Source organism: Impatiens glandulifera, unplaced genomic scaffold, assembly GCF_907164915.1.
Source record: "Impatiens glandulifera unplaced genomic scaffold, dImpGla2.1, whole genome shotgun sequence".
Classification (NCBI taxonomy): Eukaryota; Viridiplantae; Streptophyta; class Magnoliopsida; order Ericales; family Balsaminaceae; genus Impatiens; species Impatiens glandulifera.
This window is the reverse complement of record NW_025919055.1, coordinates 21,703-43,746: the sequence shown is the minus strand read 5'-3', so window position 1 is coordinate 43,746 and position 22,044 is coordinate 21,703. Positions and strand designations below refer to the sequence as shown.

Here is a 22,044-nt window from a genome sequence, read left to right as displayed (position 1 = left end):
AAGGGTACAAGTGTTATGATCCTGATACTAACAAAATTTACTTTTCTAAAAATGTTACATTTAAAGAACACAAGCCATTTTTCAAAGAAAAAACGATGATTATGAATTTTTAATGATTTTTTCCTACTTCTGAATCTAGTACCATCTCATGAGGAGAATTCTCAAGAGGAAATCACGAGCCGCATGGATCGGAAAATCCATCGAAACAAGAACGCTAGCCTATTTCAAAAGGAGATCATAAAACAAATGAGTTAGAAAATTTATTAAAACAAGAAGGTGTAAGAAGATTCTTGCCTTCTAGCCGACCACCTACAAAACTTGATGACTATGTTACTTATAAGGTATCCTACCATATTTAACAATTTTTTTCTTTAGGAAAACAACTTAGTGCCATTTCATTACAAAAACCCAAAAGAGGAAAAAAAATACAAAGCTTAAGATCATATCTAGACAATTTCTAGATTTGACAATGAAACAATAATTGAATTACAGACAACAACAAAAATCAATTATCGCCTATAACATTTTTACTTTGATTCTACTTGTGACTTTCTCAAACGAAATATCCCATATCAGGCAAAGCTTTATATTCTCTTCATTCCTTTAGATTCCTCTCCAAGATTGAATGAGTGCATTTCCATCTGAAGTTATATCTCCACAAATATCTTCAACAGTTCTACTTCTTCCACTGTGAGTTCTTCAAAAATTTTCTTTCTAAATATTGTAGATTACTTCTCCATAGTAGCATTTCAGCATACTTACATAAAATGATCTTCCTTTTGCTTTATTCTTCATCCACTCTTGGATTTCTTCTCATGTTCCTGGAAATTTGATGTTGTTCATGTTTACAACATACCTCCTCCAGATTTGTATTACAAAAGAGCATTCCCCAAATAAATAGTTTATGCTTTCCTCAACTCCTGAACATAGGACACAGTTGATATTAGAGATATTTATGTATTTTCGAATTTTGTCTTTTATTTCCAAACTTTTCCTGTATACCAGCCAAAGAATAAATTGGTGACGAGGAATAATCTTTGGAGACCATACCACATTATGTCAATTTACCTCATGTCCTCTTATTCTAACCATTTTTCATGTCTTTCTTGTAATGAACTTCTCATTGCTTTCTGTTTTCCAGTATATTTCATCATTTCTTTCATTGCGTTACTTCTGCCTCATTAGATTTAGGATTCTATTACCTTCTGGAATACACCTCAGAAGTGAATCACATTTACCTTCATAGACGTCTCTTAATGATTTCTTGATGTATTCTCTTCTAACTTTGCTTCCTTGCATTTCTTCTTTGAATATAATGAGAATATTATTCAGCCAATGATCATGCCAGAATAGTACCCCTCTTCCATTTCCAATTGTGGTTTGCACCATTTGAAAGAAATCTTTTTTGTTTTTATGATCTTCTTCAATGACCATGCCATTATTTCATTGATGCTTCGTGTCCAAATACCTTGTTCTTCTTTCATAAATCTTGTATGCACCCATTTGACCCATAGGGAGTCTTCTTTCTGCTCCAACTCCCATAAGCTCCTGATGGTGAGGGCTTTGTTCCATTCAACACAACTTTTTATTCCTAGTCCGTCTTCTTCTATGGGAGTGCAAACATCTTCTCATGATTCTATCGAGTTCAACCATTACTTTCTTTGGGATGACTATCTGTTGTGCCTAGTAGACAATAATTTCAAAGATGACTCTTTTAACGAGCTCGATTCTACCTACATAAGACAGTTTTTTCGTAACCCAACCAAAGACAGAATTTCTAATATTTTTTACTAGTTGTCTGAAGCGATTATATCAGAGTTGTTTTGATGATAGGGGTACTCCAAGGTATTTCACTGGTAGTTCACCTTCATTAATTACCATAATATTGAATATGTTTTCCTTCATTTCTTCATCAACCTTTCCATAGAAAGCCTGACTTTTGTCCTCATTGATGTATAAACCTATAATACTCGAAAATATTGTTAGAGCTTCTTTGATTATACTAACAGATTCAACATCCGCATAAGCCACAAAAAATAGATCATCTGCAAAACATATATGGGTTATTACTTCTTCTTTGGAGTACGGGTAAAATTTGAAATGATGACTTTTCAGAAGCATTTTAAAAATGCAGTCAAGAATTTCTATTATTAAGACGAATAGGTAAGGAGATATAGGGTCTCCTTTCCTTACTCCCCTTTCATCCTTGAAAAAACCTCTATGAATACCATTCATGCTCACAACAAAGTGAGGAGTGGAAACACATTGCACAATCCAATCAATGAAAATGATTGGAAAACCTGCAGCAAGAAGGAATTCGTGGATTCATCACATCTGATCGAGTCAAAAGCTTTTCTAATGTCAATTTTGAAAGTCAAACGTGGCGATATGTTTTTCTTGCCATATTCATTCAATAAGCTCTACATGAGTAGGATGTTATGGGAAATAGAGCGTTTAAGAATAAATGTCGACTGCCATAATTCTACAAGCTTATCATAACTGTTTTTAAAAGTTGCGAAAGAATTTTTGAAATAATTTTGTAAATAACATTGCAGCATGAAATAGGAAGAAAGTCCTGAATTTTTTCTAGAATTGAATTCTTAAGAATCAAATTCAACATTGTGACGTTCCATTGCTTTAACATTTTCCTATTTTGGAAGAATTCCAAAACCCCTTCTCTTACATCTTTACCCACTATTTCCCAGTTTTCTTTGAAGAAGATCGTGTTAAAACCATCTAGCCATGGGCTTTTATCCCCTTTCATCGAAAACACTACTTTTCTGACTTCTTCCATGTTGACTCTTGTAATTAATTGGTTACCACTTTCTTCATTGATTTTCCTTTGCACATTCTATTGAAGCAATCTTCGGTTGTCCTCTATTATTGTTCTCGTTTCTGTTCCAATCATCTCTTTGTAGAAATTTATTGTTTCCTCATGAACTGCCCTTTGTCCCTGTAAAACATCTCTATTTGAGTTTGTGAGCCTTAGGATCTAATTTGTGAAATTCCTTGATGAACATTTTTTATAGAAGAAATAAGTATTATTGTCAACAAATGAAAGTCAATTTTCTCTAGATTTTTTCTTAGCAAAGCTTTCCTCTTTAAAACAGAGGTCTCTAAATCGCGTAAGAGCCTCTTTTCATCTTCACTGTTATAAGGTAGATTTGGGGCTCTTAGTGCCTTACTTTATATTTCCTTTAGATTCATTTTAGCTTACTCTACTCTTTTAGAAATCCCACTATATTTTTTCCGGTCTAAGTTATTTAGCTTCCCTTCTAGTAATCTTAGTTTCTCACAAACTCTGAACATCTTTGTTCCATTAATTCTGATGTTCCAAGTTTCATTAAGGATTTCATTAAATTCTTCATCTTTCATCTATAAGTTGAAGAACTTAAATGGTATTTTCTATTTTTTCTCCCTCTCCTAAAAGAATTTCATAGGGCGGTGGTCAGAGATACCTAATTACAAAACCTGGATTTAGCTTCTTGGGTAAAACTCCACTCTATTTTCATTCACTAGGCCTCTATAAATTCTGCTCTTTCTCATGTTATTCGCCTCTCTTGAAATTGACCATGAAAATAAATTACTTAAGGAAGACGATTCAATGCAACTTATGTCTTGAATGCATTCATTGAAATCATGCATGTCTTGTGTTATGTCTGTCTCAGACTCTCTTTTATTCATGAATCTTGTAACGTTAAACTCTCCCATAATAACCAACGATTCGTCGTTCGTAATGCTTCTTCTCAAATCATTCCAAAGTGTCTTCCTCTCTGTCCCAAAGTTGCTTGCATAGACTACTGCAAAAAAGATTTTTACCCTTGTCACCAAATTATAACCTCTGTCAAAATAACTTGCTTGTTTTCAAAAAAAAATCTTGACTTCAACCCTTCTTTTATCCCATCCTACCCAAATTTTGCTTTTAACCCCATCAGAGTTATGAATAAATTCTCATTCTTCTTTGAAGCAACCTTGGGCAACGTTCTCTATTTTACTTTGTTTGACTTTTGTTTCAATAATTCCAAATACTAATATTCCATGTCATTAAGTTCATTAATGAGAAGAAAATGTTCCAACTTTACTTCCCCTTCCTTTACCTTTTCTTCCTTTATGTTTTTTCATATAGTAGGGCTATAAGGAATTGTATTTTCCTTAATTTGTTTACCTTGCTATTTTGGGATTTTTGCGTTTCTCTGGTCAACCTTCTTCTGAATTGGAGATTGCACAATTTCACCTAATTCAGATGCCTCTACTTTATCTTTCCCATTTCCTTCACCCCACTTCCCCTTTCTTTCTTTCTCCCACGTTTTCCCTTTCCACAGCCTCTTTGGTATTGATTCTTGCTTCCGGGTCAAGTTTCTTTGTTACCTATTCATTCTCAGCCTTTGATTCTGAATCTCTTATCACTCTATCTTCCTTTCCCTATTCTTCAAAATCCTATTCTAAATTTCCTTCCTTATCTTGATCCTTCTGCTTACTCAATACTAATTCTTTAGTAACCTTTTTATGCCTTTCATTCTCAACCTTTTCTTTTTCCAACCTTTCATATTCTTCTTTCTATTTCTTTTCTGTCTCTTGCTCGATCTTATTCTTCCTTTCTTCTTCAATCATTTTCGGGCACTTGTAATAGACATGTTCGAATGTGTTACAATTAAAGCATCTTCTCGACCTCCACTCATATAAGATTCTCATAATTGTGGGTTCTCTTTTTCTGTCTGTTAACGTCAATTGGTATGGAAGATTTAATCTCGGGTGTATCTCAATGCACATCCTAGCATAAATTATATGCTCACCTTTTTCTGTAGTTGGGTCCATGTAGAGTGAACTCCCCAATAGACTCACAAAGTGACTTAATGCTTCAGAGTTATACATGTGGGGAGGGATGTTGTGCAATTGGAACCAGATTTGCGAAGTTTCTTTGAGCTTGCTGAAGAGGTTCATACCTTCTGCCCCTTTTTCGAGTTTCATGTAGTTTTTCCCAACAAATGTGTGTTCGTTGATCAAAATACTTTCAAGATCTAATCCTTCTTTGAATTTGAGAAAGTACAAGTTTGATGTTACCTTTTCTATACCATTTTCCATCCATTGTTCTATTAGGGTTTTTTTGGTTACTAGAAATGACATCTTGTTTCTTCCGATAAAGTTTCCCACTATGAAATTCTTCCATGACTTTACACAGTTTCCTCAACTTCTTAGGGTAGTTTGAATTCAAACGGGAAACTGGTAATTTCAACATTTGGCTTAAATGTTCCAAGGAAAATCTTTCCCCTTTCTTGAACTGAGTTGTAAAATTTTGTTTCCCCTTTGTACTTTTGTCATGCATTCTGTTTCTGTTGTTCATTTTGCTCGTTACTCTAGTTTTGTCTTGTTTTTTTTATCTTTACTCTGCTTTTGCTCTATTTTCTGATCCATCCCTTTAGTTTTGCTCTGTTCTTCAGCTTTCTTCTAGACCTAGTCTACATTCCAATTAGAATTGTTCTATATGAAGTAGACTCTGGTTTGGGGGCATTTACAGAGCTCTCTCAAAGTTTCAACAGACCAGCTCACAATAGTATCGTACTCCTCTTTTTTTAGGAGATTCCAGTCTTGCAGGTATTACAGGTTGAGTTGCTCTGTGTACTGTTGACTTTTTCTCTTTGCTTAAAATGATTTGGTCTTTCTTTTCCAGTATCAATAATTTTGTTATCTAATTTCTAAGTCCTTTCAGGTTGGCCCTTTCATTAAAACCGACCCTCCATTTCCTCGGGTATGTTTCTTTACCCAATGCTTTCGCTGTCGTTCTCTACGTTTTTCCTGTTTCATCCAGATTTTCTACATTAATTTTTTCTCTTTTCAATACTTTCTAGATTACTTTCTCTGCTTCTTCGTCTAAGTCAGGCATCTCAATAGTCTCAAGTTGAATTTGATTCTCATTGGAATCCGAGTTAATAACATGTGCATTTTTATTTCCTAGACTATTTTCCAGAACTACTCCATCTTTTCCTAGAGCATGTCTAGGCTATCACAATCTAGGCTATCAGCATGTATTCCACTAACAGTTCTATTATCATTTACAATAATCTCATGAGTGTTATTGGGAATGGTAGAAAACATACATGGTGTGTTGACTGCAAAATCTTTATTTCTACTCTTGCTCACGTCAATTTGATCTCCACCCTTTCCTCATGACTTTGGAGATCCATGATTTTCAAAGAGGATATTCGTGAGATTCTCTCTTGAGCCTTTTTGGAGGTTAGTTGCAATCGAATTTTCTGTCTTAGGATTAGGGGAGCAGGTGTTGGATTCACCCATTGCCCGATTAAGAGAGTTGGTTGGGCTTGTACCAACTGTTGACAAAGAGGGAATTGCCCGTACTGCTGAAACTACGATATTTGCAAAAGTCATATTTAAAATGGCCGACACAGACAGATTCGTGTCAGTGAAGCTTTTAAAAAATTTATAGTACACATAGGTTTGAAATTTGTAGAATTTCAAGGAAATTGATTTCCTAATGTACTCTAGTCTTGACCGAGAATGGTATCAATTGTCAATCGAGAGAGATCGACGAGGAGATTTAGTAAATTTCTGTGAAAAGACGACCCTTCCGACCGAGAGATGATATTGCGACGCACACGACACACGAATTGCACATATGGAATAATTCGCACGACAACGAACGATGTGTGATTTCTTTGCGACTGCAACCGAGGGTCTCTTCCACGACGATTACGACCGCAACAATATTATCGACATATCGCGGCGCACACAGCACACTAATCGCACAGTTCGCACTTCACTTAGATATTCAACCATTCTTATCTTATGAACAAATATATCCATCACATTATAACTTCTTAACTGATATAAATAATATCGAGCCTAACAATTTTCAAGAAGCTCTTTTTAACCCTCTATGGCAATAAGTTATGTGTGAGGAGCTAGAAGCACTTGAAAAATAAATCATACTTGGGACATTGTTGTAACCACTATAGAAGAAAAAAACGTGTTGGTTGCAAATGGTATATAAAATAAAACATGATTATAATGAAAAATAGTTAGATACAAAGCTCGTCTTGTAGCAAAAGGATATACTCAAACATATGGTATAAATTACGAGGAAACATTTGCTCCTGTAACTAAAATGGACACGGTTCGAATTCTCTTATCAATTGCTGCTAATAAAAATTGGAACCTTTTTCAAATGGATATAAAAATGTTTTTCTATAGGGTGATTTAGAGGAGGAAGTGTATATAGCTCTTCCTCCATGTTACAAAGAGAACTTGAGTTCTAATTGTGTTTGTAAACTTAATAAAGCTATATATGGACTAAAACAATCTTCCCGAGCTTGGTACTTTAAATTAAGTAATGCTCTTCAAAATGATTTCATAAAAAATACGACAGATTCCTCCTAGTTTATTAAAAACTCGTCTCTTTTTATTCTTATATATGTAGATGATATTATAATTACTAGAAATGATTATGAAGAAATAAAAAAAAAGTTAAAATATACTTACAAAGAAATTTTGATATCAAAGACTTATGTATTCTTAAGTATTTTCTTGGGTGGAGATAGCCCATTCACAAAAAAAGGTTGTTCTTGTCTCATAGAAAATATACCCTGGATTTATTAAATGAAACAGGGAAGTTAGGATTAAAACCAACTTATACTCCTATGGACACCTCTACTAAACTTAACTTACCAGATATTGACATGTATCAAAGATTAGTTGCTAAACTATAATCTTTAACTATCACTCGACCATATATCACTTTTTCTGTTAGCGCAGTAGGTCATTACATGCATGCTCCAGGAACAATCCACCTCAAAGTAGTTGAAAGAATACTTTAGTATCTCAAGGCTACTCCGGGACAAGGAATATGGATTAAAAGAAATCATTCCTCAAATATTATTGGATACTCAGATGCAAACTCGGTAGGAAGTAATGATCAAAAATCAATCACCGGATTCCGTACATTTATTGTTGGGAATTTAGTCATTTGGCGTAGCAAGAAGAAAAATGTGGTTGCAAGATCCAGCGCTAAAGTGGAATACTGGGCTATGGCTACTACAACTAGCGAACTTATCTGGATTAAGCATCTACTCCAAGATATGGGAATATCTCACAATGAACCTATTAAAATGTATTGCGACAATCAAGTAGCACGTCATATTGCATCTAATCCCGTTTTTCATGAACGAACCAAACATATTGAAGTTGATTGTCTCTTTATACGAGAGAAAGTACAGTCTGGCCAAATTGAATCACCTTACATGATGAGCAAGAACCAATTGACCAACATCTTCACGAAGTCACTAGATAGAACTTCCTTCAACCGCATTCTTCGCAAGTTAAGAGTTTTTAATCTATTCACTTCTAATGTGAGAGGGAGTGTTGAAAACAATGATTAAATTAAATTAGAGATAAGTCCTCCTTGGGCAGTGTATAGGTTTCTACCTAGGGAAGTGTATAAGTTTCTCCTTGGGTTGTGTATTGCTCTTTTATATCCTTGTATAAATAGGCCCACTTGTAAAACCAACAAACATATCAATACATTTCACTTTCTCAACACTTTCGCACATAATCAAGTCAATACTTTACCAAACGTGAAAATTGATTGGATTCATGCAACATATAACCAATATTCGACTCTACGTGAGAACATTTCTTATTTAGGTCATTTATAACTAATTATAGGATTCACTTTTCTTATTCCCTTTCTCTCTTTAGAAAATAAACTCCAAAGAAGTTGATATATCACATTTTTTTTGGCCTCTCTAGTGACTTTTTTAGCATCGGGGAGTGCCTTGTTTTTATTTTCATCACTCAGTTTTTAGTTTATGTTGCGTTTTATTCGGTGCGGCATCCTATTTAGTTGGATCGGTTTTTTTTTGTCTCAGATTTATATAGTCCGAATAATACTCTCAATCGTCGGGGGTTGTTTGCTGCTTATACCCTCCGATTGTGTTGAATAATACTCTCAATCGTCGGGGGTTATTTGCTGCTTATACCCTCCGATTGTGTTGATGACCATTTTTCGAGTCCGTCCCCATCTTAGCATCAAAGAAGACGAAATAATTAGATCTTGAGTTATTTTTCATTTTTTAAATAAAAAGTTATTTGATTTAATCTTTTATATAAATGACCTCTTATATGTATCCTCCCATGATTTGCATGAATTTCTCACTATTTCGGCCAAATATATAGATGGTCCATTTTCATTTGGCAGGTCTTTTTTCGGCGCTGTTTACTAACCATCGGCTAAGAATAATATTAACTGTCGCTCAGAGTCTTTGATAGAGATTCTTCCGACACTGCTTTATTAGTTCGTTCAACTTGTTTTACTATAACGATCATCGTTCAAAAACTCAAATGAATTCGTCTTTAAAGAAATCCTAAACAAATCGCATAATAATTAGATCATTTATAATTAGAGTTTTATTTTTGTTTATGCAATTTAATATCTAAATCATTCATTATTGATTGATTTTGTAAACGTTATCTTGTATTATTTACTAATTAATTACTCATACGTAAATCTAATTTGAATTTAATAAGAATTAACTCTTTATAAAAAAAATAAAAAATCCTTTATAACTTTCTAAATTAAACATTCTAGCCTAGTTTGAACTAAAATTAATTAATTTTAAGTAAAAACTTCTCATCTCAAATTAAACAAAAATGTCATTTTTCAGGTTAAGTGATAAATTTGTGTTATCTGAAAACAAATTTTTAAATCCCCTTTACAAAGAAATTAGTACACTTTCACGCAAAATTATGAATCCCCTTATAAAGAAATTAGGACACTTGCACATTATAAAGGAAAAATCTAACCTAATAAGAAGGTCAACCCTATTGATCCTTCTTTAGTTTTGATGCAGAAGAAGCAGAACATGTAATATTTTCATTTGTTCTTATGATGAAAAGAAGAGTTTCCACAAGCATGCCACCAACCAATCCAAGGATTCCCCCTGCTGTGTTCTGAAAAAGAAAAATTTAAAGTAAACCATCGATGATTATTTCAATTTAAACTATTTTCAAAAAGGGTAATTGTTTGTATGGGGAGAAGAAACTGTTTCAAATGGAAATCTAGAGATGTTTTACCATAACAGGATTATGGCTAAACAATGCTCGGAATGCTGCATAACCAACCAAATAGCCTGTGAACATTACTACCACAACATGAAGTCCTGCAGGGAAAGAATGTACTCAGTTAAGACTCGAAGTGAACAAATTTCTTTCTTTTTTTTCTTTTTAAACGTCGATTTTTATATCAAGGAAATGCATGAACACCAATCGCATTTCACAGGTTACAACCTAAATTCACCTTTATAATTGACACCTCTTTTTATACGTTGAAGAGGTGAAACCTTTAATTTCCGTAAGTTTCTGAAGGCTAATCTACATGAATTTTGTTTTTGGATCAAGAAACATAAAAGTTTGGAAACTAAACTTAATCAAGAGACATTCAAAATTTTATTACAGAAACAACTTTAAAATTTGTTTCTAAAGGAGGCTAGAATCTCTTACCACAGGATTCATGTTTTGCGTAGAAAACAGAGAATCCACAATATATTGAGCCTTTTAAAATTCTAGTTAATTGGAGAATTTCAACACCAACTTGTATTTCCGCTACAATAGTCAAACCCTCTGTAGTGTTTTGCATGTCATATTTTATGTACAATGAAGTTAACATTAATCATCATCTGTAAAGGATAGATATTGAGAAGTTGGGGAATTTTCTTCATATGAAAAGCCCATTGATATAATCATATTCATCAAGAATAGACTTTGAGATATCATGAACATGTTCTCTTTACATGATGATTGGAAGTTGGAACATATACATACATCATGATCAAGATTATATATAAATTTGTATTTATTTTCTTGATCCAGATTATTGTTTGGACCATGTTAAGTATTATTTTTATATATAATTGTGATTTTTGATAAACATTAACAAATGTAAACTTTTTCCGAATCCTTGCCAGATAAAAAAGAAAAGCTTATCCCCTCTTATAGCCAAGTGGCAACAAGAGGTGGATATCCCGAGGCCTCCATGAGGTCTTGGGTTCGAGCCCGTCAGGCGGCAAGTTCTGCGCCTGGTTAATTGGTTAAGTATGTTTGCGGGCTATTTACTTAACCCGCGGGGATTAGTCGCACTCCATAAGAGTAGCGGAATCCAGCGTTCTCAAAAAAAAAAAAGTTTTACATTTCTCATTAACCAAGCACAATGTTGTATTGCACATCAGAATCAGATGCTTAAATATGTGGATAAAAGACTAACCAAATCCCAGTTGATCTTTATAGGAAGAAAATGGCTCATTAGTGCTTTTCTTGGGGGCAATATCCTTCACAAGCTCTTCATACTCTTTTCTCTCAGCCACTTCAGTTAGCTTCTTTAGTCTTGCCTTGAGTTCCTCACTCTATAGACCAACACAGAATCAAATAGCAGTAATGTTAAAATTAGGTTCTGGATACATAACAATATGGGTATTGCACATCAAAGTAAATAATGCAATTTCAACAGAGTTGGACTCAAATACTGAGAGGAAGATAAGTGCTATTTGGTCTAACCTTCTCCCTTGGCTTGGGGCTGTTGAGAAGGAAGCCGGAACCAGACAGAAGCAGAGTAAGGCCGGGTCGAGTAGAGGGGTTGGACGAAAGCCAGATTGACCGAAGAGATCTGTAAGGTACGGAAACATGAAGAGAGGAAGTTGAGGCCGTTTGCCGGATGTCCTGAGGAAGGGTTGGATCAACGGCGGCAGATATGAGAAACGCGTGGATCGCATATGTTTTAGATATGACGAGCCCTACTGTTGGCTGGAGGACGGAAGAAGTAGCTTCGTCTCCGGGCATTGTCATGGCTGTTGTTGGAGGATGTGCAATCAGCAATTTATTAAAGTTAATTATATCTCATTTATTCATTTCTTTATTTAACAATATTTATTTTAACTTACTAATTATATTCTTAGATGTATATAAATGGACATTTAACCTAAAAAGAGACCAATATTAATAATATAAAACTAACCTATTCAAAATTAATTTAAATAATGAGAATTTATAAATATTATATGATTTTCATATAGAAATATAATATATTATAACTAATATAAACAATTATATAATATTTGTTTAGTTGAATAAATGTGAATAAAATTTTCATACCATCACCTGTATAAATATGAAAATTTATTTCTAAATTAAGTAATAAAACACAATATTAATGTTAAATTTAGAAGTATAGGAGATTGAAATCGAAAGTTGAAGGGGGCGCTAGTCAAGTATCAAGACACCGATCAAAAATTACAAGTTCGATGGGCTATTCCGGAGTTTACCATATAATGAATGTTTTATATCATTGAGACTGTGGTTGAGGCGAAGAAATAAAAAATTATGTGCTCAACACTACTGGTGGAATGATATAATTGTAAAATTTTGTCACTTTGTTGTGTTTAATTGGCACCATTTTAATACTAATATAATTTTTTTTTGTGTGCTAAATCTTTAGCTTTCAAATTTCGAAAAGTTCACAAGATTGAATGGTCAATTCTCTCCAATAAGTCTTTAGACATCAATCTTCGGCTAGTAATGTAGCACAAGGAAATTTCCTTAATCCTCACTTTGTGCAAATGTAGCACAAGAAAATTTCCTTAATCCTCACTTTGCGCAAATAGATGAGATACACTATAGGAGAATATTGGGAGTACTATTGATAGATTCACGAAAGATTTGGTACATGAATGTGAAAATAGTGAAGAAATTGAGAAAGAAAAAACTTCTTGACACTGATTGTAAGAAGATACTAAGTAACATTGTGAAAGATAACAACAATAATAAACAAGGAAAACATCGGAGTTTAGTGGAGAGGGAGTTAACGGGGATCTCATGCATAGTAGTAAGCGTGACCAAATTGTTGGGTTTTGTCCTTCTAATTGGAGAGACTCAACTTGTATTTTTTATTTAGGCCCACATTATATAATGTGAAGTGACATTATTTTTTCATCTAGGTTATTTGGGTTTTGTGGACAACAAGAAAAATAGAGAGAACGCATAACATATTTAGGGTTTGGGTAACAACTGGAGAAGATTTTAGTTTGTAAGAGTTTTCACCGTTTGATCGACTTCAAATGTTAACAACTTGTTGGTTATTTTTTAAGCTACGTTCTGAACAATGAAGATCTGTATTCCGAGGCTTCTAGGTCAGTCCAACAAAAAAGTTGAATTGTAGAATTGGTATGTTTGGTTGATCTTGCTCTTTCTTGTTCTTAGTTGTTATTGTTAAGATTTGTTGGGTTTTGAGCTCATATTTAATTAGAGTTTATATATTGTAATTGGGCTTTAAGCCTATATTGGGCTTAGGAGTAATAGTTTAGTCTTTTGGCTTTTGATATACTTCTATAAATAGAGACATTGTAACCTAGGGTTACTTGGACCATTATTCCATGAAAAATCAATAGAATAGACGACTCCCCAAGGATGTAGTCATTGTTGTCTGAACCTCGTTATATCTTGTGTTCTTTATTATTCCTTACCACTTTATTTATATATCTTCTTTTATCGTGTGTTTAGATTAGATCTTTTCTCAACAAGTGGTATAAGAGCATGTTCTGAAAATATTTATCATAATCTATTTTTGAAGATATTACGGAAACTCTAACCACCATTGAAGAAGTTGTTGGATATTTTTGCTTTTGTTGAAGATGGCTATTTGAGAAAACGACATTGATGCAGAAGAATTAGCCGTTGTGAAGATTTGAGTCGAAACCTTCAATTGCTGAGGAGATGTCAACGGTCGTTAAAATATTTCTTAATTTCGGGTGACGCTCTATTGAGAAGATGAGAGAAGAAGACAATGGGTCTTTTGTTCTTCTCGAAGGCCAATGAGTGCAGGTGACGAAATGTCGTTGTGTAGGCAACGACACCAGAATGAAGAAGATGAGGTATATAATTTTGACTTATTTTAATTTGGGACATATGGTCTATTAAAATATAAAAAGAAATATATATATATATATATTCCATATATCTCTATATATAAATATATATAAATATTATATTATGATATAATATAATATATAGAGAGGAGCCAAAAATCTTTGAAGTGGTCAACAACTAAGATTTTTTATTTAAGTCTTGTTTGATTTCATAAAATAGATTTAAGACCTATTTGATTCCAATTTTCAAAAGTAAAGCTTTGTTTGATTTTAATTAAATTCTCAAAGCTTTGTATGCTTTGATCTTGGATTTGTATTGAGGCTTGTTTGACTTGAATTTCTCAAAGATAGAGATTTTTGATTTATCTGCTAAGAGATTTGATATTCGTCAATATGGAGATTGAAAATTCGAGTTGAAAAGGAAGGTGGAGTGCTTATTCGATGTTGCAGATTATGGAAGACAATGGATGCAACATGTAAAGGGTTTTCTAATTAAAGCGGGGTGCTTTAATGTTTATTTGCAAGAGTGTGGTTTTGATATTTGTGTATAAGGGCCGGATTTGGATTTGCATCAAACCTTGTTAGTAGGTTTTGATTGGCAATCCCGGTAAGTGCTGGTACGAAGTTGTCAAGTGGGTGTTGATGCCTCAAGGTTTTTTTACCAAGAATGACAATTTCTAAGGTATGAATTGAGTGTGCACTAATTATATACATGGTTTGTTAGATTCTTTCTATGTAGGATTTAGCTAGAAGAATGTGGAGAACAAACGATACATCTTCATGCTTGTTGAAAATTAGTTTGAGGTTTTATTATAACCGATTATTGTTTTGGCATACATGAGTGACATTATTTCACTATGTTGAGGGCTTTGACTTGAAGAAATTTTCCGCTAAAAAAAGTTTGGAGAGATTTTTTTTTGGAAAATGGTTATTGAAGAAGTCAAAATTAAAAGAGAGGTAAGAGAGAAAATCTATAGCAGATTTTCGCCTACAGCCGTGCAAGGTTCATCAAACTAACGACCGGAGATTCAAACGAAGTTCGATTGCACTAGATTTTGTCGAGAGGGTTGGTAACTCATTCTTTTACATTTTCAACGGTCGGATCAAGGTTTGGACGTCTCGAAGTTTGTTTTTCTAGGGCTTAAAGTGTCTACCTAATTTTAGTTTTATTTAACTTATTTGGGATTAAAAAAATGTGTATCTTTTTGGGTATGACCTTTTTTATCTTATTGAAAGAGCTAATCAAGATGAAGATGGTGGTGAGTTTATGTGCTTTACACTTGACAAAAACATGATCGAGTATGGAAAGTTGTTATCAAAATGGTGTTTACCGATGATAACATTGTCGACATGTTGATAGGGAAATCCTTCGGTCCAAATTGCAAGATTGCATTGAGTTGGCATGTGATTAAGGATTGACACAATTACAGTTAACACACAATATGAATGAAAAACCAGGAAGATGAAGACTAATGAAAGACACTTATAAGTTGAGGTGGAGACATCTTGAGATCAACTCTCAAACGAACTAAGAAAAAATTATTGCATTATCTTCTAATTTGAGAAGATAAATAAAAATCTTGAGTGGGATTCCTAATCATAGAAAAAAGGCTAGATGGGAGACTCGGTTAATTCGAAAGGTGATAATTTTGTTACTTCTTTTGTTATATCTTAATTGTTTATACATTGTGGATCATAGTTTAGATGAATGAGATGATTTATTTATCATCTTATTAAGGAGATGATTGAGACCTTGAATAAAATTCCTAGTCATGAAAAAGAGGCTAGATGAGAGGTTCGATCAATTCAAATGTAAGGATATTCGATTTCTTTCAGAGAAACTATAGATGATCATTTAAAACATTGGTGAAGACAACTGAAGAGAGATAGTGAATCTTGAAATAATATTCTTGGATTTCTAGGCATTTTTGGATTCAAGAAACTAGCATATTGCTAGCTAATTTGTTCAAGGAGAAGTATGAGGTTCAAGTTGGTTGAGTATGCAACGTTCAAGGCAAGATGGGTGACAAATACTTTGTTAGATCTTGAGATAGAGAAAAGAGATGTCGTGATAGCCTAATTTATTTGTTATGAAGTAGACGATAAAAGTTCGTATTGGGTCTTCTCTTTTTTCAATCGATATCTTATTTTGAGAAAGTAGACGATGGAAGTTTGTTTTGGGTGTCCTCAATTTTCGATAGATATTTGATTTTGAAAATATAGACGATGAAAGTTCGTCTTTGGGTCTATTCGGTATTTTGGTTTTAGTCGATTGTTGGACTTGAAAAATAAGAAACTCGGTTTGTGGCAAACAAAGTTAAAGATTATTTTGACATAATAAAGAATTATTAATTCTAGTTTCCGCATATATCAACGGGTATGAACAAAGATTGGGAAGAGTTGTTGAATGTCTCTCGTCGTTGAAATATCGTGGTTACCCAATTTTATTTGGTTTATAAACTCTATGATTTTATCTTCTAAGGGCTTTTGAGCGGAAGTAGACGTATAATGATTTATCTTGTGAATGGCTCGAGCAGTAAAAATTGATGTGTGACTCATAACTTTTTTTATGGCGCGATATACGTGATGATGGAGATTGTTATTCTTCTAAGGGCTCTTGAGTGGAAGTGGAGGTGGAGATTAATGGGTACGACTCGTGTATTTCCTAAGTGATATAAAATTCGTCAAGGTGGAGATTGTTGAATTTGTAATTTATTTATCACATCTCAATATGTGCGGTATTCACCCAAGGTGGAGATTGTTGAATTTTGGGCTCATATTTAATTAGAGTTTATATATTGTAATTAGGCTTTAAGCCTATATTGGGCTTAAGAGTAGTAGTTTAGTCTTTTGGATTTTGATGTACTTCTATAAATAGAGACATTGTAACCTAGGGTTATTTGGACCATTATTTCATGGAAAATCAATAGAATGGACAACTCCTTGAGGATGTAGGCATTATTGGTTGAACCTCGTTATATTATGTGTTCTTTATTATTCTTTACCACTTTATTTTTATATCTTCTTTTATCGTGTGTTTAAATTAGATCTTTTATCAACAAGATTGTTGTGTAATCTTCATGCAATTGATTAGACTATAGGTTGGTTATATCTAGAGTGAACTCTTACTTGTAACTATGTTGATGATAGTGTATTATTAAGTGACATGTTCAGGTCCCGTAGTTTTGTACTCTCAATTTGAAGAAAGTTTTTTCCATGCTAAAACTTGTCTTGCATTGTCGATTCAATTTCATTATGTTTTGCTCATCTCCTATACTCAATTAATTGAGAAAGTGTTATGTTTTAAAAATAAATTTTTCATCACGAATCACTTGTGATATAAATATAAATAACCTCACATCTGTTGATATGATATCTATCTCACATGGTTCTTCATGGCGTCGTGAAAGATTTGATATTGTCCAAGTGGTGAAAACTATCACCCTAAGAATGGATGCGAATAAATAGCAACCGTAGTGGAATACAAAATAATAGCGTCAATGTAAGAAAGAATGAAATAACGACATAAGAATCTTACCCATGTTCAGACCAACAATTTCCTATGTCCTACTTTCGAAGAATCGATTCAATAGAGTTATAATTGGTATTACAATCTCTAACTCTCATTGTTTGTTCTATATTTTAATCTTACACCCTCTTCTCATTTACAATGTATATATATAGGCTTTTAAAATTCATAATTAAGGTAAAGATCATGTGATATCTTTGACATGTCCACCATGATATGACCTCGTGACGATTTAGTTGACATTTACATAATAATACAATTTGATTGACATCTTCACCATTATGTGATTTCATGCCTTTTTGAAACCAACAAATAATCGCACATACCTTCTTTATTTTGTACCTAACATTGAGGCACACCAAATATGTCTCAAAACCTTAGGCCCAATTCTACAAATTCTCCACCTTGTCTCCATGTCTATTGTTAAACGAATGAGCATCATCACCAAGAACACCCTAGAACCGATCCTCCTACTTCTCTGATTACGTTCCAAAATTTGTGACGTGAATCAAGTTGCAACATTTCCGAAACTTGATTTCCGTCACCACCTTTGTGGCCATATCTACGGGATTTTCATATGTGTGAACCTTCTCCATAACTACTGCTCCACTCGCTATGACATCTCGAATGTAGTGAAGTCAAATATCGATGTTCTTTGTACGCTCGTGAAACATCGAGTTCTTGGAAAAGTGTATGGTTCTTTGGTTATCGCAAAACAACTCTACTTTATCGTGCTTCACCCCAAATTCACCCACGAGACCCTTCAACTAAAGTGCCTCATTGATGCCCACCGTCAAAACGATATACTCGGCCTCCGTTGTTGATAGGGAAACTACGAATTTTAATTGTGCCTTCCAACTTATCGAGCATCCAAATATAAACACATATCCCGTTATGGACCTTCTCTTGTCCAAGTCACCTGCAAAATTAACATCAACATATCCTCTCAACTAATCATCACCTACACCCACCCGTTTAAAACAAAAACCGACATTTAAGGATTCCCAACGTAACATAGAGAACCCACTTCGTCGCCTCTTCATGTTCTTTCCCTAGGTTTTCCATAAATTGACTAAAAAGACTGACCGTGTGAGCAAGATCAGATTGCGTACATACCATGGAATACATGAAGCTCCCGACGACACTCACATATGAGTTGTTTGTCATTCGCACTTTTTCCTCCTGGGTGCTCGGTAATATCTTTGAGGAGAACTTGAAATGAATAGCTAATGACGTTTGAACCGTCTTAGTGTTAGACATCCTAAACTTTGTGACCACTTTTCGAAGGTATTTACTTTGAGACACGAACAAAGAGCTTTTCTCTTGATCACGCTCAATCACCATCCCCAAAATTTTCTTTGATGGTCTCATATCCTTCATCTCGAACTCACTCCATAGCAAACTCTTGACCTTGTGAATCTCTTCGTTGTTTACAAATGAACATATCATCCACGTATAACAATAGGAAGACGCTGCAACCATCAACCCACTTGACATAGACATAACTATCGAAATTGCTCCTCACAAAATTGTTATGAACCATGAACTCATCAAAGCGCAAATACCATTGTCTTGGGAGTTGATTAAAACCATAAAATGAGTGTTTAAGGAGACATACCTTGCCTTCATCACCGGGTTTGATGAACCCCTCGGGTTGTGTCATGAAGATCTTCTCCTCCAAGTTCTAATTAATAAATGTTGTCTTCGCGTCCATTTTCTCAAGCTCCAAGTCAAAGTGATTCACTCGAGTGTGCAACACACGAATGGACGCGTGCTTCACTATTGGGGAGTAGATCTTATTAAAGTTGAGCCCTTCGCGTTGTGTGAAGACTTTAGCTACCAATTTTGCCTTAAACTTGGCTTTTTACTACCCTATACACCTTCTTTGCACTTGAACACCCACTTTGAACTAACTACCCGTTGATTCTTGAGTTTGTCCACCAATTATCATGTCTCATTTTTGTCAAGTGATGTCATCTCCTCCTCCTCCATGGCACGCTTCTATTCGGTTCTCTCCTTGCTCTCCATCGCTTCTTTAAACAATCTCAACTCTGAATCTTGTACCTCATCTGCCACAAGGAATACAATGGCTGCCAAATCAAAGTAGCCAAATCTCTACAGAGCTCGGGTTGTCCCACGGTCTCTATCTTGCGCTAACTGGTAGGAGTTAAGGTTCTCTTTCAAATTTGTACCTTTCTCCTCTACCTGACCGTCTAATTCATCATCTTCATTAGCTTCCCCCATGTCTACTAATTCTTTAGTAAACCCTCCTAGGAACTCCACCTCAAATTCGGTCATCTCTCTAGCGAAGTTTTCATATGACTTTGTTGCTCCATAATAGGACTTAGTTTCCTTAAAGACCACGTCATGGCTAATGATGCACTTGGTCGTCTCCCCATCCTTGTAAAACAATTTCCATCCCCTTACTTCCTCGGGGTATTTAACGAACATAAACTTCTTCGCTCTTAGATTAAGCTTTCGATCTCGTTGGTGCATGTAAGACACACACCCAAATACCTTCAGGTGGAGTGCCATTCCAAACTTCTTTTGATGTCTTGCATTCCAATGTCGTCGATGGACAACAATTGATAAGATAAGTCGTAGTGTTAACCGCCTCACCCCAAAACCAATTTGGTAGACAGGCCTCAAACAATATACATCGGACACGCTCACGTAGCGTTTTGTTCATTCGTTCAACCAAGCCATTCTATTGCAGTGTCTGTCAAATGGTTTTGTGACGAACCATCCCTTCTTCCTTGATAAAATAATTGAACTCCTCGCTTAGGTAATCCAAACCGTTATGTTAGGATCGGGGACGCCCTTGGAGGACCGGGGTGTTTCCAGTTTCTGGAAGGGTGGCCGCTTACAACACACAACACTTTTTGGTGATAGTCCGGTTAGAGACTATAACTGTTCTCAGCACTACACAAACTGTCACAGACTCTTGAACCGGGTTCAAGGGCGGAAATGTCTGTTTCAGTCTGAAGCAACGTATGCGACTTAGATGATGTTTAGAAGGAGTCGGTTTTAGAGATATGAGTGGACCGGTTTACGGAGTACGATTAATTTGGTTTGAGGTTAGGTTAATTGAGTAAGTAATGAAACGAAAGAAATGACACGAGACAAGATTTTTTATGGATGTTCGGAGCAAACCCTCCTATGTCACCCCTTCTTCTCAGGTTATGAGAAGGATCTCCACTAACTTTTAAAGTTACAACAACACTGCCGGTCGAGCCCAACTCGCTACTCGCCGGTTACACCAACTCACACTTGATGTAATACAATAACACAACACAACAAGATACAGAAAGCTTCCAGTTTATGACACACCGGTTTTGGATCGTGAAAGTTTATCTCTCTAAGATTTTTTTTGTAACTTATCGCTTTTCTCAGAAGGATGTGATTTGTTTTAAATGAGGACGCTTCATCTTCCTTTTATAGTAGATGAGATCCCAACGGTCATTTTCTTATCTCTCCGTGGGATTGGTTGATCATCATCACGCCGGTGCAGGAAGGTTACTCGCACGTTTCACCTTCCTCAACACTTGGCAAACATGCAAGGATTCCTCAGGAAAATGTGACGTTGCCGGTTTGCAGATTCGAACACGTGTCAGGCATGCACTTCCGGTTGTCCTTTCCTCGCATGCTTCCGATCGGATCTGATCTTCTTTTATTCCTTCGAGACACGTCTATCTCGTCATACTACGTCACTTCTGTAAGTTATAGTTTCCGGTTTTGCCTCTTTCATAATATGATCCGGCTGGTATGTGAACTTTTGTCTTTGCTGACCGGTCACTTGAGACAGTAGAAACCGGTTCCTCTGATCTTTGACTTGATCACTTGAAACTGATTTCTTTGAAGTGTTTCAGCAACCGGTTTATGAGGCTCTAGCCGGTTCATACGATTTGATCTGCACCTGCACATGAAAGTTAACAACTGTTTAGTTTTTCTAGCCAGTTCCAAAAATTAACTCTACTTAATTTTTCTTATCAATTTCTCCCTTTTTGATTATTTAGAATAAATATTCAAAACTTGTAATGTATGGCCGGTTTAAAAATTAACTTTACTTAATTTTTCTTATCAATTTCTCGCTTTTTTTATTATTTAGAATAAATATTCAAAACTTGTAATGTATGGCCGGTTTGAAAAATTTTGCTTTAGTGATATCTCCCTTTATGAATATTTTCTGTTTTTGTAAAAGAATTTCAAGAACATGTTGTTTTGAGGTTTTTCAAAAGGTGTGTAAACACTGATAAATCCAAAATATAAAGTAACTGAGTTCTGAAACCAAATAACATAAATTGTTCTTAAGGAAAGAAAAGAAGACTAAGGCTTGGATGGTCCCCCTTTTTCAAGTTCTTTTTCCAGTCGCCTTCTTTCTTCTTCTTCCCTTGCCTTCCACTCCCTGTCGCGTCTTTCAGCGTCAATTTGTAATCCGGCCCACACACTTGAGATGCCGGGAGTCCTTTTTCCGAATCCAAAACCGGTACAAACTGGTTTTGGTTGACAAGGCGGTTGAGCAACAGTTGGTCTGGAGCTTGGAGTTGCGGTTGACCTTTCAAGTGTCCTCTTCTTGTGCCGGTTGAGTTCTTC

General features: G+C 34.9%; 1 protein-coding gene across 1 annotated transcript; it reads right to left on the bottom strand.

Annotated features, from left to right (window-relative positions):
* Positions 1–9,643: 9,643 nt before the first annotated feature.
* On the bottom strand, positions 9,644–11,886 carry LOC124917383. The gene is made up of 4 exons (XM_047457829.1): positions 11,560–11,886; positions 11,270–11,408; positions 10,084–10,169; positions 9,644–9,960 (listed from the first exon to the last, which is right to left on the bottom strand). Exons 1-4 carry the CDS (start codon positions 11,845–11,847, stop codon positions 9,832–9,834), a joined length of 642 nt encoding a protein of 213 aa, XP_047313785.1. The 5' UTR covers positions 11,848–11,886; the 3' UTR covers positions 9,644–9,831.
* Positions 11,887–22,044: the final 10,158 nt, after the last annotated feature.

Bases quoted from the DNA above. Each gene is read 5' to 3' on its own strand.
- LOC124917383 (XM_047457829.1), bottom strand. From the start codon at position 11,847: ATGACAATGCCCGGAGACGAAGCTACTTCTTCCGTCCTCCAGCCAACA. The intron at 11,409-11,559 runs GTTAGACCAAAT...GTTGGTCTATAG, and splicing joins GCCCCAAGCCAAGGGAGAAG to AGTGAGGAACTCAAGGCAAG. The intron at 9,961-10,083 runs GTAAAACATCTC...TTTCTTTTTCAG, and splicing joins TTAGCCATAATCCTGTTATG to AACACAGCAGGGGGAATCCT.